This window comes from Pleurodeles waltl, chromosome 2_2, assembly GCF_031143425.1.
Source record: "Pleurodeles waltl isolate 20211129_DDA chromosome 2_2, aPleWal1.hap1.20221129, whole genome shotgun sequence".
Taxonomy (NCBI): domain Eukaryota; kingdom Metazoa; phylum Chordata; class Amphibia; order Caudata; family Salamandridae; genus Pleurodeles; species Pleurodeles waltl.
The window spans coordinates 213,106,570-213,123,839 of NC_090439.1; the positions used below are offsets into that span (position 1 = coordinate 213,106,570).

The 17,270-nt window shown below is 44.5% G+C and overlaps 1 protein-coding gene across 1 annotated transcript in view; it reads left to right on the forward strand.

Moving 5' to 3' along the window:
- DNAH5 (dynein axonemal heavy chain 5) overlaps positions 1 to 17,270 on the forward strand; it is a 4,110,061-nt gene that overhangs the window by 2,962,975 nt on the left and 1,129,816 nt on the right. Inside the window, exon 48 of the mRNA XM_069219645.1 lies at positions 10,778 to 10,900. Within this exon, the coding sequence (XP_069075746.1) occupies positions 10,778 to 10,900 (123 nt within the window). The remainder of the gene's footprint in view (positions 1 to 10,777; positions 10,901 to 17,270) is intronic.

Sequence of the window (17,270 nt, forward strand, 5' to 3'; positions counted from 1 at the left end):
TTTCCCTTCCCCAGCAGGGTTCCACCTTCGGCGCTCTTAAGGGATATCTCTCTGTTATCTCTGCTTTCTTAAGGTTACAAGATCAGCCTTCTTTATTTAAATCTCCCATAGTTGGGAGGTTTCCTAAAGACCTCACACATCTCTTTCCTTCTGTCCCATTCATCATGCCCCAGTGGGATCTCAACCTGGTCTTAACTTACCTTATGTGTGCCCCATTTGAACTGCTTCTCAACTGTCCTCTAAGGCACTTAACTATAAAAACGATCTTTCTAGTTGCCATTACTTCTGCCCGCAGAGTTAGTGAACTCTATGCTCTATCATCTAAGCCACTCTTTCTTGCCACACATCCTGACAGAGTGGTGCTTCGCACAAGGGCCTCTTTTCTACATAAGGTATTGACACCCTTCCATGTCGGACAGTCCATCACCTTATCTACCTTTCATGCACCCCGACACCCCTCTCATGAAGAGGATTTACTCCACCGTCAGGACCCAAAAAGAGCGTTGGTGTTCTGTCTTGATCCTACCAAAGACTTCTGGGTGGACGATCAACTCTTTGTGGGATATGTGGGTGCTAAGAAGGGGAAGGCGGTGCAGAAGAGGACCATTTCAAGTTGAGTGCTCATATGCATCAAAATATGCTACGCTGTGGCTAAAAAGCATCCCCCTGAAGGTTTGCAAGCTCACTCCACTAGAGCTACTGCTGCTACCACAGCGCTAGTACGGGGCGTTCCAGTCTTGGATATTTGTGAGGCAGCAACGTGGGCATCTCTGCACACTGTTACCAAGCACTACTGCCTGGACCAACAGGTTCGAAGGGACGGCTACTTTGGCCATTCGGTCCTGCAGGACTCTTTGGTGTGATCTTAGTTCGCAGGCCCACCATCAGGGATGGTATTGCTCGGGTATCTATTCAAAGGTAAGAAATCTGCAACTAGAAGTCTCTATCAGAGGTACAAGTTACTTACCTTTGGTAACGAAATATCTGGTTTTCCATACTAATTTAAGACAGGATTTCTGCCACACTTTTCCACTAACTGATGTCTTAAATAGTTGAAGAGATGAAGCAGTTTTGTTTTACTACCTTAGATGGTGATTGTCACGACAAACAACATGACATAGTAACATACACAAAGCAACAAAATAACACAATAGAAAACGGGGAACAACATAACAAAATAGTTGAAAAAGAACACAACACAACAATCACAGTAAAACACAGCAACATCACATTGCAGTAATATGTCACAAAAAGAGAGCAACAGAGCATAATGCCACCACAACAAAATGCACAGATATTCTTGTTACATACTGTCAGTTCCAGAAGCCTGATTTCTTATTTGGGTGCAATAGGGCGCCTCCTGAACACATTACAGTGGTAAAAGGTGTTTGCTCTCAGCACTGCCTTAACTTATCACCAAGGTCATGAAACAGAACTAGTCAAAAATATTGTGTGATCTGGTTCTATGTATAGAGATTACAGAGGTTACGCTTCAAAAAACCATTTTAAAGCTGATCAAATAAATGCTGTCCTATTAATAGTAAATGTGTTGACAGTGTGATGGATTATAAAATCAGTTTCTCTAGTCACCAAGCATTTCCCTGGATATCGGAATCTCATAGTGGGGTACAAACTTTGATGAATGGGCGTGGTCTTCTTGATGCATGATGGACAGTGAAAAAAAGAACTGAGCTATACATATGTCTTCTCTGTTCATATACATTACTCCTGCATTCAAATGGCTCTTGCCTTACATAAAGTATTGGCCATTAATAATATGAAAATTTCTCCTAAAGTGATGTCATATCACGATCCCCTGTGATTATAAAGGATAAACTGATGAATTATGGATCTCGGATATGGACATTGAAGCATAGCGGTTCCTCGATGCTGATTAGAGTAGGAATATGTTATGCTCCATACAGGAGTTCTAGATGGTAAGTATAGGAATGGCTCTGATGAAAATAGTCTGGGATGCCATTAGAGTATTTTTTTCAATGGGACTACAGTCACATTTGTAGCTAATAGAAACAGGATACATTGCATGAGGGAGAAAAAATATTTACTGACTTATTAACATTAGAAATGACACATGCTAGACCAGCATGGTTGTATGTTTGTCTTATACATGTAACTGTGCCACATATTGCGAAAGGTATATCCTGTGCAAAGAGTACATATGACACAGCCTCTCATTCACTTATACACATATACCCCATCCGTACGCACATATGTTCATACATTTCATTGACACACATGGCAGCCCTGTCATAGTGCCCGTAGACAAAGTACTCTGTTCAAATCCTAGTGTCTGGCTGAATAGACATTAGGCTTAAAGTCAGTGAAGCTGAGCATGAAGGTGTCTGGTAACATTGCAGCAGTGGCTTGGCCTTCAGTAGCTCACAACAATTTTCACTAATCAGAATCAGCTCTCCCTACAGAAAAGTATGGAGACCCCTGATTTATACCTTTTCTTTAAATTGCATTGATGTATTTGTATGTTTCCTCAATGTGTCATGTTTTGCTGTGGTCTTCAAAACAGCATAAAAAATTATGAAATTAAATCTGAAATCTTGCTATGCTTACATAGTAATAGTCTTCAGAAAGCCCCTGTCACCATGGGATGTGAATGAAACATGTATTGTTTACTACAATGTCATTTAGATTCATGTTATAACACTACTAGAAGTAATAAAGAAATGTTAATCACAGCCTCGGAAAAAGTATTTCTACTAAAGTATCAACAGATATTTAATCCCTAACTTATCTGTAGTACCTACTTACTCTATTTTTCTTCGGCTTCTTTGTTCCTTCCCCTGCCTCCAGGAGTACCAAGAGCACCCACAATGCCTGGCCAGCTCTCCTTGTAGTGTTTACTGGTTACCTTAGAGGCAGTGATCTCTAAGGCAAGACATTTGAAACCAGTAATTTTAGTAATGTAGAATTTATGTTTGCAATGTGTCTTTCACTAGCCCTTAATAATGTGCCCTCACTCATTTGGGGCTCCCTTTTGACCAACAGGATTGTGGTAATATATGTAATATGACATTTGCAGTTTCTCCTCCTCAGGCATGGTAGTTAAGGTTGCATTGGGAAAGCATATTGGCAGGCAGTCCCAATTCTGATGCTTTGTAAACTGAAAGGCAGTGATTGGATTTTGAAGGGGTGATGTGGTGAAGAAGATCAGTTTCTCGATGTGGTGTGTAATGTGGAGGACCACATACCCAGCTGTCAATACCTACTTCACAGCTTTCCTATATTTTAATGTGGTACTGGCATTTAGTGTGATGTTGATGCTAGTGCATGAGGGCTGGACAAACTCCATGTGCATTGAAAGAAAAGGGTTTAGGGACGGAGGTGAACCCCAGTGTGCAGCTTTAAGGTTTCCGCAGTCCCATAGTGGGTTATGGAAAATGTACCATTGCCAGTTCCGGTTAAATCATGCTAGTGATGGCAAAGGCAATTGACAAGACAAAACAGGTCAAAAATGTCATCAAAGATAGATTTTTTCGTTTCTCGTACAGCAATTCAAAAACTAAGTGAACTGGTACCACTGTCCAGATCAGTATGTTATTTTTAGAAATGGGGTCTCTAGTTGGCAGTAGTTTGCACCCTGACCAAGTAGGGACCCTCACTCTAGTCAGGGTAAGGGAGTCACACAACTAAGATAACCCCTGCTCACCCCTTTGGTAGCTTGGTGTGAGCAGTCAGGCTTATCTCAGAGACAATGTGTAAAGTATTTGTATACACACACACATACAGACAAACAGTAACACAGTGGAAACACTACAAAGGTACTCCATATCGTTTAGAAAAATAGGCAACATTTATCTAGATAGAACAAGACCAAAACAACAAATATCCAACAAACACAAGCAAAGATATGAATTTTCAAAGGTTAAATCTAAGTATAGTGCTTAAAAACACAATAACTCCAACTGCTTGACGGAGTTGTTCCCAACAGTCCGACGTGACTCGCAAGAGAGTGCGGCCTGGTCATGGAGTCGCATGGACCCCAGGTGCAGTACCTTGGAAAATGAGGAAACAAAGGCGTTGCACAGAGTTGGAGAGGTGAGGCGTTGCTGGAGCCGGTGATGTTTCGCTTCCTTACTGCTACCAGGGAGATAAGGCTTTGGTTCCTTGCTGTTGCGGAGGAGGTGATGCAGTGTCTGTGGCAAGGCATTGGTTCCTTACAACAGGGCAGGGTTGATGAATCTAGTAGGTCAAGACACGAGGGGTTGACTTCACGGTGTCTCAGTCACACCACGGGGCAGAGGTGCTGCGGGGAGTCAGAGTTGGGTGTCATGGATGTCAGTGACATGGCATTCAGGACTGATGCTAGAGCGGGACTTCAGAGGCATTGTGGCGGCATTGGGAGTGCTGTGTCAGCTGCAGTCATTGCAGTCAGCAGGGACCACGGCTTCAGTGCAGGCAGTGACGCAGAGTTGTACTGTGGCCCTGGTTCCGAAGTCGTTCTGGAGTCGATGTGCTTGAACCAGAACCCACTCCCAAGGGCATTGAACTGGATTTGGCACCATTTCGCAAGTTAAGACCCTCATCAAGAGTGCCCAGATGCAGGCACATGAAGTCTTTGATGTCCCTGAGACTTCTTAACAGGACACAAGCTCAGTCCAAGCCCTTGGAAAACCTTTGGAATCAGGATGTAGAAAGCTTTCACTCCCAGGACAGACGCAGCAAGCATCAGGCCAGCACAGCAAAGCAACAGGCAGAGTGGCAGTCCCTCCTACATCATCCAGCTCTTCTCCCAGGCAGAATGTCCTCAGTCCAGAAGTATTCTAACTTTGTGGGGTCAGAGGTCCAGTATTTATACCCATGTTTGCCTATGAAGTAGGCAAACATCAAAGACAAGTCTTTGTAGTGCACAAGACCCTGCCTTTCCTGCCTTGGCTCCAGACACACTCCAGGGGGTTGAAGACTGCTTTGTGTAAGGACAGACACAGCCCTGTTCAGGTGCAAGTGTCGGCTCCTCCCACCACTCTAGCTCAGTAAGACCCATCAGGATATGCAAGGCACACCTCAGCTCCATTTGTGTGAGTGTTTAGAGTGAATTCACAAACATCCCAACTGTCATCCTGACCCGGACATGTATTCCACAGCCAGGAAGAAGCATAGAATAGTTAAGCAAGAAAATGCCCACTTTCTAAAAGTGGAATTTTCAAACTTACAATTTAAAAAACAATTTCACCAAAAGATGAATTTTTAGATTGTGAGTTCAGAAACCCCAAACTCCATATTCCTATCTGCTCCTAATGGGAATTTATATTCAAAATATATTTCAAGGCAGTCCCCATGTCACCCTAAGGGAGAGATAGTCCTTGCAATAGTGAAAAACAAATGTAGCAGTATTTCACTCAGGACATGTAATACACCTGTGCCTGTCCTACATTTTAAATACACTGCAGCCTGCCCATGGGGCTGCCTTGGGCATACTTCAGGGGTGACTTACATGTAATAATAGGGAGGGTTTGGTCCTGGCAAAAGGGTGCACTTGCACGTCAAAATGGTAGTCTAAAACTGCCCACACAGACACTGCAGTGCCAGGTCTGAGACATGTTTACAGGACAACTCATGGGTGGCGCAATCAGTGCTGCAGGCCTAGTAGCAGCATTTAATTTACAAATCCTGGGCACACATGGTGCACTATACTAGGGATTTACTAGTAAATCAAATATGCCAATCATGGATAAACAAATCACCAATACCATTTAAACAGAGCACACTTGCACTTTAGCACTGGTCAGCAGTGTTAAAGTGCCCAGAGTCCTAAAGACAGAAAAAACGAAATTCATCACAGGATCAAAAACAGGAGGTCAGAGGCCAAAAGACAGGGGAAACCACACCAAGGGCTGACAGGTCTAACAGTTATCAGAATATTGTGGGTTAAATAATATCTAACAAACACACTCTTTCCTGAATATTGTTTGCAAAAATATCAGCCCAATACACTTAGGGCCATATGTACGAACACATTTTCCCATAGACACCGAATGGATAAAATCCCTTGCTACATCTGGCCCTTAATACCTGCAAAGCTACACCCAGTACATTTAATAGTAAAAATTCTACACCCAGTTGAGCAATATACTTGTAAATTATATTTAGGCCACTGTGTTTATGTTAGATGGCATTTTTTCTTTGGATTTTCTGACATACCTCGGTCAAGATCAGAGATGAGTACTGGGTTGCACTATAACCCATCATATGTCACTTTATCTTCTTCACTATTTATATGTTTTTTTTCTTCTGTGATCATGTGTCTCTAGAATAGAAGATGTCAGTGAGACATTAGTCTCTTGAATTTTAAAATGCTAATCACCCACCAAACTCACTCCTCTAGGCACACCCTAGATGTCATATTTGCACCTGTAGGACAATCCATATTTGCAGACAACTCGCCTGTAAACTGGATCTACCACACCTATAAATTACAACACTTCAAAGACACCAAACTAAACAACAAAAACTGCTCATGGACACAACAGAAAAAATAGATACCAAGAAACTCAACTCTCTTCTTGAAAGAACCCCAATAAACGTGACTAAAAAACATACATACCTTTTGTAACTGGATTTCCAGTGCATTGGATAAATAGATACCAATAAAGACCACATCCAGAGTTGACCACAAAACAAATACTACATGGCGATTAATGACAACATCAACAAAATGAAAACACAACTCAACATACTACACCACAAGTGGAGAAAATCAAGAAATGAAAAAGATAAAAGCACACTACACCACTATAATAGAACCTGCCAAAGAACCATCAAAAAACAACACCACTCCACATGCATAACTGTACCTGACTGCCCTTCTGAAGAACTCCACAAGATTGTAGCTGAATTCTGCAATCCAGGGTGCCAAAACAAAACCTCCACAATCCAAAGACTTCTGTGACAAAATCTACATGGAATTGATCTCACAAATTAAAAATATAAAACACTTACCTTAAGAAGATACAGGCAACACCACAGCAACAAATGACCCAAACAAACATAGAAAGAAATTAAAGCAGTCTTCCATCACTACCTTTTCAGTACCCTCTCATAAAAAATATTTCCTCAACATTATCATCACCAGCAGACCATCAGGATCGCCTTCAAACCCAGCACCCTCTAAAACTGATTAAAGATACCCTTTGCAGAGCCTGTGCAGGTTAAATAGCTATATGCTTTCTGAACAAGTCCCTGCAACTAGGTTCATTCATACCTGAAAATCTCCTACATTTGACCACTCCTCAAAAAGAGAAAAAGCCTTTGAAAAACCAGTGGTTACCCATCATTCATATTTAAAAAAAGATCATGGCAATGTCACACCAATATTCTCCCTTCAGACTAGTCAGAGGCACAGAGTCAGCCATCATATCCGTTTGAGATAACTCACACTAGACTAGAACAGAGTGGTTGCCCTTTTGCTTTTACATTTATCAGCTGTGTTCAACACTGTCCACCACCACATGCTGCTATAAAGACTCACCCATCTCAGAATACATGAGAATGCTTAAAATTGATTGTTTCCTATCTAAAAAACCGACTGTGTAGTTTACTCATCACCTTTCACTTCAGCCCCTCATACTCTGCACAGTGGTGTCCCTCAAGGGTCCATCATATCCCCTCTATCATTCAATATTTACCTAACTATCCTTAACAAACCTGATTGAATCAATTAACCTCACTGGTTACAAATATGCTTATGACATGCAAATCATTCTGTAAAAATATGGCCTGAAAGATCTCTACAGCTGAAAACTTGATGATTGCCTTTGCATCATAAACACATGGATTGATGGATAGCCATATGAAGCTCAACACAACAGAGCCAGAGATCATGACCTACGGACAATGGCAAAAATACCAGCCTACCACCATATTGCCCAAGGAACTCAAGGACCCTCCAACAACATCAAGAAAAGTAAGAAACCTTGGGGGGAACCATGGATTCAGACCGATCCTTGATGCCACATGTTAACAATATTATAAAGAGTGCGTTCTACACATTGAAAACACTGCGTTGCATCTTCCCATAATTTGGATAGCAACAGAAACTGCAAGCCATCGTCACACTAATAATCTCTAGCTTGACTATGCCAACAGCATGTACCTCACCTCCCCCTGCATTCATCATAGGCAAAGCATAAATCACCCAAAATGCTGCTGAAAGATTCATTCTCTACTTTCACCCAAGAGAACATCACTGGCTACCTGTAGCTGGAAGAACAATGTTTAAGGCACTGTGCATTTTCCACAGATCCTCCCGAAGAAAAGAACCACTATGCCTACAAGTTATCTTCAAGCAATACAATCTTAACAGGAAGCTGCACTCCAGACTTGCACCATTTATCATCACAGCACCGTACCATAAGGAATCCATGGGAGGCACTGCTCTCTTAGTACCAGCTGCCAAACTCTGGAAATAGCTATCAGCCAACATTCAAAGCATCTAGGAACATATACACTTCAGAAGACAGTTAAAACATGGCCATTTCTAAGAAAGCTACATCATCCACCATTCCTGGAACAAAATCTGGAAAGACAATCGCACTTCAAGTTCAGTCTTCAGCTTGCACCCCACAAGCTTGGAACAGCCAACTATTTTCTATCTGCAGGTAAGAAAGAAAGAGATGACCTATGGTCCGCCTGGGTATTATGTACTTATGTCAGTTCATGCATAACATTTCGAGCCAGCACTAACATTATTACCATAGCATTCAGCGATCAACAGCCATCTGTAATTTACACTCATTTAATATGTCTCTGCTATGGGCCTTCAACATCACTAGTTCTGTGCTAGCCACTAAACTAACTATCACCAACTGAACAGGCATGGAATAACTGAAAGATCTGGCACACACTGCTGGTAAATTGAAGGACTTTAATCCAGTCCACAACAGCATGCCCCAAATAACTACACACTATGACCGCTTCTTCACATCTCACAGTGACACTTCTATATGGGATGATAATAACAAAGCCAATCCCAGCAGATCTCTCCACTTTTTTCTCTCTCCAACCATGCCCTCTCAGGGCCAAGTCTATAATCAAAATTTGAGGTTGGATAACCCAGTGCAGTAACCAAACTAGACAATGATCATAAGAAATACCACAAAGGGACCCGCAGAGCTGCTTGAAGCTGCCAACTAAGTGAAAACCATAAACTACATGCATGTCTCCCGTATCTCATTAAGCACCACACTGCTAGGCACTGGGTCCCAGAACACGATAACCCCACCTCGGTGGTCATCTCACACAACATGGAAACACATCCCACATTTGATCAAAAAACAAAGACAACTCCCTTCCAACCACACACTCTACATGGTGTAACTTGCTGCCCATGTAGGCAAGCACTTCAGTGCCCCACATATCCCACATAGGGGTAGTATGTGCTATAGAAATGCTGCAGTACAATACACTCTGTATTCCTTTGATGAAATAAATGCCCACCTTGACTAAAGTCAGTTCATTCACACCTGTTACGTCTAACATCTGCATTGCTTTAACTTAAGTACCGCTTCCGCTTTTTGCAAGCATTTATTGAACATGAGCTGTTGGACTACTGCTCAGTTTTTCAACCAGAACTTTGGTCGATTTTAACCATTGCTGCTTCCAGGCTTGCAATTTTTATACTGTTTTAAAACCTTCCCTTATATTGGAAATAGGGAGGCCTAGAATGCTGAACACGAGTAGAAATGTTGCCTACCATAGTGATTTCTTTACTCTTTGTCCTTCCTACCGTCAGCTGAGATAATCCAACGTTGCATTCCCATAGGCCGGGTCTTGTCAATATACTAGCCCGCTGAACTACTTTCTGAGGGAACATTGATCGCATGTGTATTTTTGTCCTCACTAAATGTTTATGGCTTGTTTTCCCAAAGCTAAAGGTATAAAGTCAGAAATGTTTTGCACTAGAATTGGTCCTACTCTGGAGCATTCTAGGAAATCTGTGGCATTCGTATTTTTATGTTTGGAGTGCTGACACTGCAGATTTCTACCTGTCAGGAAATTCCTTATCTACAAATGTAACACAGATGTGCGTTTGTACGTATATGTTTTCTATCGCCATGGTGAAAATAGTTCCCTACTGCTGGCATCCACATTGTTTATAGGGATGTTTGTCCTGTTGCTACCCTAGATACAGACTTACCCTTGCTTCTGACAAGATCATTCTTGCATGATCTGACGGGTTTGAAAACCAAGTTGCAATCATATAAACATGTTGATATTCACCTCCTTTTAAAGGTTCCACTATTGTGGAATACCCTACAGTCTCATCCCTAACTGTAACTTGCACATGTGGCATTTCCGCAATACTGTGGGAAATTTACACATAGCTTAGATGCAATTTACCAGTCCCGATTCTGTGAACCATGACTGCTATTTTACCTTTGTGAAGATCCTATTTTTGGCACTAACTTGAATTTAGGTATCAAATCAGTTATAGTTTTATACAGCACCAAGGACCAGAATAGGCAACTAAGAGCTGGAGCCACCAGACTAAGATTTACCTAAATAATAATGTCTTCAGAGTTTTCCGGAAGAGGAGGAGCTGATGTATCTTCTCTAGGGGCTAGGAGATTGCTAGGGCACTGACAAGGAACTGTAAAGTGCTATGCCATATGCTCAGCGAATCAGGCTCTTCATTTTGGCAGTGACTCAACAACTATGCATTATCATATTTTTCAGTGCAAAGCACAAGATTAAGATTTTAATGGTTAGTACAAAAAATGAATAATTTGCTTAATCTCACTTGCAGCGCACCATTGAGAGCTATGTTGATAAACGCATGGGCACAACTTATGGACCACCTTCAGGGAAGAAGCTGACGGTCTTTATTGATGATGTGAATATGCCTGTTATCAATGAGTGGGGGGATCAGGTAAGCACAGAGCTCGAGAGACTGCTTGGTTACCTAAACCCTTTTGTGAGTTTGTCCTTTTGTCTCCACTGTTATCAGTGTATAAAATATAATAATAATAATCAATGCTCAATGCTCAGTGTTTGCTGAATAACTGTTTTACCTTGTGCAAAAAATGTACATTGTATATCTATAATATTTTGTAGCGCTTGCATAGACACTTCAGAGTTATCAGTGGACCCATCACAATCTTAAATCTGCTGTCCAAATTCTAAACTTTGAAGCATTTTGTGATAGGATAGTTGCATGCAACTGAAAGTATTTGTTAAATTGCTCATTCCAACATTCATCTCATCCCAAGAAAAATAGTTTAGCCTCTCTTATAGAGCCTAACTCCACATTATATACCGAAGTGAAGTCAACTTCCTTTGCATCCAGCTAGGGAATGGAAATACGTTTACAAATCAAAAGTGAGGAAAGCTGCTAGGATGTGCAAGAATACAAATGTAAACTTAATCCAAATTTTTATCAATCCTGGCGAAATCTATGAGCTTAATTGTTTAAATTAGATGGCCCTAAGATTTGGTGTGGCTAATGGTTTTCAGAGGGATATGTAGAAGCCGTGATAACATTACATAGCATTCATATTTAGCAAATGGGCTAATTGAGTATTGTGGTCACCTGCACTTAAATAACCTCTCCCTCACATTAGTCCATAGTAGTTCCAACACTTGCCCCAATTTTCCGGTGCTTCTGGGATCAGCCCCATGTGGCGCACTTTGGTGCTTCCATTTTGGCACACCAGTTGCTGCTCCCCAGTCTGCCACCGTCTGCGGCTTCACCTCACACCAGTGTCTTGCTGTGTCCCTTTTGGCCAGTAGTGTCACCTTTCTCCTCGGCCCCCCTACCATGTCCTCCAGAATTCCCAGTAGCACCACTCAAGGGTATGGGTCAATCTCCAAGCAAGGTATGAAATAAAATACATCAATATTCTGCAATAATCGTACATCCCCAGATCATGTGAGGAAAATCTCCCCCATCCCTGAGAGCACCTTGGGCAGTCAGGTGTTTCCTGCTTCTGGGCATTCCACAGGGGCTCTGGTGTAAGGTAATGTAGGAAAGTACCCTCTTTCCTGGCATGGTTAATCCCTTTTTCTGCCTGATGTCAGTGTGTTTGACTGTGTTTACTGGGATCCTGCTAACAGGACCCCAGTGATTATGCTCTCTCTCTGAAAACTCTGTATTTCATCCACAATTGGCACACTGGTGCCCTATTATAAGTCCCTAGTATGTGGTACCTAGGTACCCAGGGCATTGGGATTCCAAGGGATCCCTATTTGCTGCAACATATATTTTTCCACCCATAGGGAGCCCAAGCAAAGGGTTCTTCAGGATTGCCTTTGCAGCCTGCGTGAAAAGGTGCAAGCACCCTTTCACTGCCATTTTCCACTGTAACAGGTCACTTATGAGTCACCCCTATGGTAGGCCTTCCAGTCCAGAGGGCAGGGTGCAAAGTACCTGTGTGTGAGGGCACCCCTGCGAAGTGTGTGTGAGGGTGCCCCCACGAACTCTAGGCCCATTTTCCTGGACTTCGTAAGTGCGGGGATGCCATTTTACTTGTGTACTGGACATAGGTCAATACCTATGTCCAGCTACATAATGGTAACTTCGAACATAGGCATGTGTGGTATCAAACATGTTGGAATCATACCCAAGGCTTTTGCAAGTATTGGTTGTATGATTCCATGCACACTGGGGGCTCCTTAGAGGACCCTCAGTATTGCCATGTCAACCTTTTGAGGGTTTCTGGGCAGCCCATGCTGCTGCCACCTCCCAGACAGGATTCTGCCATCCTGTTGCTTGAGCAGCTCAAGCCCAGGAAGGCAGAACAAAGGATTTCCTTTGGGAGAGGGGTGTTACACCCTCTCCCTTTGGAAAAAGGTGTTACAGGCTTGGGAGGGGTAGCCTCCCTAAGCCACTGGAAATGCTTTGAAGGGCACATTTGGTGCCCTCCTTGCATAAACCCATCTACACTGGTTCAGGGACCCCTAGTCCCTGCTCTGGCGCGAAACTGAAGTGACCACTCCCCTGTCCATCAGCACCCCAGGGATGGTGTTTAAAGCTGCTCCAGAGGGTCCCTGGGTTTTGCTATCTTGGATTCAAGGTTGGCAGGTAATTCAGGGAGCATCTGAGTGGCCAGTGCCAGCAGGTGACGTCAGAGCCCCCTCCTGATAGGTGGTAACCCAGCTAGGTGACCAATCCCCCTTTCAGAGCTGTTTAGGGTCTCTCTTGGGTGGTTCCTCAGATTCGGATTGCAAGACTCCAGCAGGAAACCTCTGCAACCTCCACTTTGACTTCTGACTAAAGATTCTGCATCTGGATTCTTCAGGACCCTACAAGCTGCAACATAGAAGCAAGACGTCTCCTGCAACATTGTATCTTTGGCTCCTTCCAGCAACTGCAACATTTCCCCAGTCGTGGATCTTCTGAGGACAGCCCATCTTCAGCCTGGATCAGAAGGAAGAAGGAATCTCCCTTGGGGTGAAGGAGTCACTCCCCTGTTTCTGCAGGAACCAACTGCGATGACGACTGGCTGCGTGGATCCCCTCTCCTGATGAGTTGCGTGGATCCTGCATCATGGGTGGTGGACTGAAGTGGTCCCGACAGTCCTCTCTTCCAGGTGTCCAACTTGGGTGGAGGTAAGCCCTTGCCTCCCCACGCAGGACAGTACCTCTGTGCACTGCATACTTTGCAGCTGCCAAGGCTTGTTGGCATCCTTTCCACGGGATCTTCAGGCATCTTGAAGCTCCAGCCCCCAGCACTCTTTCCTGCGATGCACAGCTCCCTGAGTAGTTCCCCGGCGGTGTGGGAGCCTTTCTCGTCGTGCTGTGTGGGCATCTTCTGCAACTCTCCTGTCCCCGTCCTGTGGGACTCTTGTGGGTGCTACCTGGTGTTCTGTGGGCTCTCTGTGTTGCTGAGGGCCCCCTCTGATTCCTCTTCCTGCGTAGAGTCCACCTGGTCCTTCCTGTTCCCCAGCGCTCCACTTTCCGCTAACCGCGAGTTTTGCATGTGCCAAGGCTTGTTGCTGGAACCTGAAGACGCAAATCCGACTGCAATCCTCTTTCCAACATGGGACATCAACTGCATCCTCCCAGAACCCGACTTTGTCTTCTTGGGTGCAGTGCTGGCTCTTCTTCTTCACCTGTGGTTCACCTTTTTCACCTTCATCCTGGTGGGTAGGGGCTCCTGCCATTCCTGGACTCTGCTTCCCTTCTTCCACAAGTCTTCTTGTCCAGGAATCCACTGTTGATGTCTTGCAGTCTCTTCTGGCCTTTGCATAAGTCTTCTTATCCTTGTGTGTGATCAGGGGAATTTACTCTGATTTACTCCTGCTTTCCTGGTCACTGGGGTGGGTTGTTGTAGGAAATTGGCTCTATATATACTATCTCAAAGTAAGAGATAGTGTGCACATAATCCAAGGGTTCCCCTTAGAGGTAAGATAGTGGCAAAATTAGATAATTCTAATGTTCTATTTTGTGGTAGTGTGGTCGAGCAGTAGGCTTACCAGAGGGTAGTGTTAAGCATCTGTTGTACACACACAGGCAATAATTGAGGAACACACACTCAAAGACTTAACTCCAGGCCAATAGTTTTTATATAGAAAAATATCTTTCCTTAATTTATTTTTAGAACCACAAGTTCAAGATTTGAAGTAAATACATAAAATGCAAGGTACTCCACACTGGTAAGTTAGGAATTTTGAACTAGAGCAATAGCATTCACAGTTTTAGTAAAAATGGCAATAAGCTATTTTAAAAGTGGACAAAGTGCAAAAATCAACAGTTCCTGGGGGAGGTAAGTAATGGTTAGTTTATTAGTAAGTAAGACACTTACAAGTCTAAGTTCCTGGGCATAGGCAGCCCACCGTTGGAGGTTCAAGGCAACCCCAAAGTTACCATACCAGCAGCTCAGGCCCGGTCAGGTGCAGTGGTCAAAGAGGTGCCCAAAACACATAGGTGCCTATGAAGAACAGGAGTGCTCCGGTTCCAGTCTGCCAGCAGGTAAGTACTCACGTCCTCGTCGGGCAGACCAGGGGGGTTTTGCAGAGCACTGGGGGGGACACAAGTAGGCACACAAAACACACCCTCAGCGGCACAGGGGCGGCCGGGTGCAGTGTGCAAAGCAGGCATCGGGTTTTGTGTTAGAAACAATGGAGTGACCCATGGGGTCACTCTAGCGGTGCAGGCAGGGCACAGGGGGGCTTCTCGGGCCAGCCACCGCCTGGGCTAGGCAGAGGGTCGCCTGATGGTCACTCCTACACTGAGGTTCGGTTCCTTCTGGTCCTGGGGGCTGCGGGTGCAGTGCTTGGTCCAGGCGTCGAGTCCCTTGTTACATGCAGTCGCGGTCAGGGGAGCCACTGGATTCTCTATGCAAGCATCGCTGTGGGCGTCCAGGGGGGGTCGTCTCGGGTTACTCACGAAGTCGCAGTCGCCTGGGAGTCCTCCCTGTAGTGTTGGTTCTCTGGAGCTCGTGCCGGGGGCGTCAGGTGCAGAGTGTGAAGTCTCATGCTTCCGGCAGGAAGAGTGAAGTCTTTAACAGTTGCAAGAAAGTTGCAAAGTTGTTGCTGGATTTGAACAGAGGCGCTATTCACAGGAGTTTCTTGGTCCTTTGGTTCAGGGCAGTCCTCTGAGGCTTCATAGGTCGCTGGTCCCTGTCGGATGCCTCGCTGTTGCAGTTTTCTTCGAGTCAGGAGACAGGCCGGTAGGGCTGGGGCCAAAGCAGTTGTCGTCTCCGTGGTCTCTGCAGGGCTTTCAGGTCAGAAGTCCTTGTTGTTTCAGGTTGCAGGAATCTGATTTCCTTGGTTTTGGGGTGCCCCTAAATACTGAATTTAGGGGTGTGTTTAGGTCTGGGGGGCAGTAGCCAATGGCTACTGTCCTGGAGGGTGGCTACACCCTCTTTGTGCCTTTCCCGTATTGGGGGAATCCTCCTAGCTCAAGATGGAGGATTTCTAAAGGCAGGGGGAGCCTTAGCTCAGGGCACCTTAGGGGCAGTCCTGACTGGTGGGTGACTCTTCCTTGTTTTTCTCATTATCTCCTCTGGACTTGCCGCCAAAAGTGGGGGCTGTGTCCAGAGGGGCGGGCATCTCCACTAGCTGGGATGCCCTGGGGTGCTGTAACAAAAGGCATGAGCCTTTGAGGCTCACCGCCAGTGGGAGGTGAGAAGCACCTCCACCCAGTGTAGGCTTTGTTTCTGTCCTCTGAGAGCACAAAGGCTCTCACCCCAGGGTGGCAGAAACTCGTCTCAGTGGCAGGCTGGCACAGACTAGTCAGTCCTGCACTGAAGAATTGGGTAAAATACAGGGGGCATTGTCTAAGAGGCCCTCTGTGTGCATTTTGTAATAAATCCAACACTGGCATTAGTGTGGGTTTATTATTCTGAGAAGTTTGATATCAAGCTTCCCAGTATTCAGTGTAGTCATTATGGAACTGTGGAGTTCGTTTTTGACAAACTCCCAGACCATATACTTAATATGGCCACACTGTACTTACAATGTCTAAGAATAGACTTAGACACTGTAGGGGCATATTGCTCATGCAGCTATGCCCCCACCTCTGGTATAGCGCACCCTGCCTTAGGGCTGTCAGGCCTGCTAGATGGGTGACTTACCTATGTCATAGGCAGTATTTTGTGTGCATGGCACTCTGAGGGGGATGCCATGTCGACTGCCTTTCTCTCCGCACCAACACACACAATCTGCAATGGCAGTGTGCATGTGTTAGGTGAGGGGTCCCTAAGGGTGGCACAACACATGCTGCAGCCCTTAGAGACCTTCCCTGGTCACAGGGCCCTTGGTACCACTGGTACTTTTTACAAGGGACTTATTTGTGTGCCAGGGGTGTGCCAATTGTGGAAACAATAGTACATTTTAAGTGAAAGAGCACTGGTGCTGGGGCCTGGTTAACAGGGTCCCAGAACACTTCTCAGTCAAGTCAGCATCAATATCAGGCACAAAGTGGGTGGTAACCTCAACAGGGAGCTATTTTCCTACTAGTGTGGTACTTACCTTTGGGCTTTCCTAATACTCCCAGCCCCCCTCTACACACTACACTTACTTAGGTGGGGGACCGACTTTTGCATTCCACTTTCTTAGTAAATGGTTTGTGCTCCCCCTAGGCCTATTTCTAACTATTGTGATTTTCACTATTTGCACTGTTTTCGAACTGTTTTTCTGCTTATTTCTAGTGTATATAATTTGTGTATTACTTACCTCCTAAGAGAGTATAGTCTCTATGGTATTTTTGGTATTTGTGTCACCAAAATAAAGTATCTTTATTTTTGTAACACAGAGTGTTTTCTTTCATGTGTGTAAGTACTAAGTGGTATTGCATGA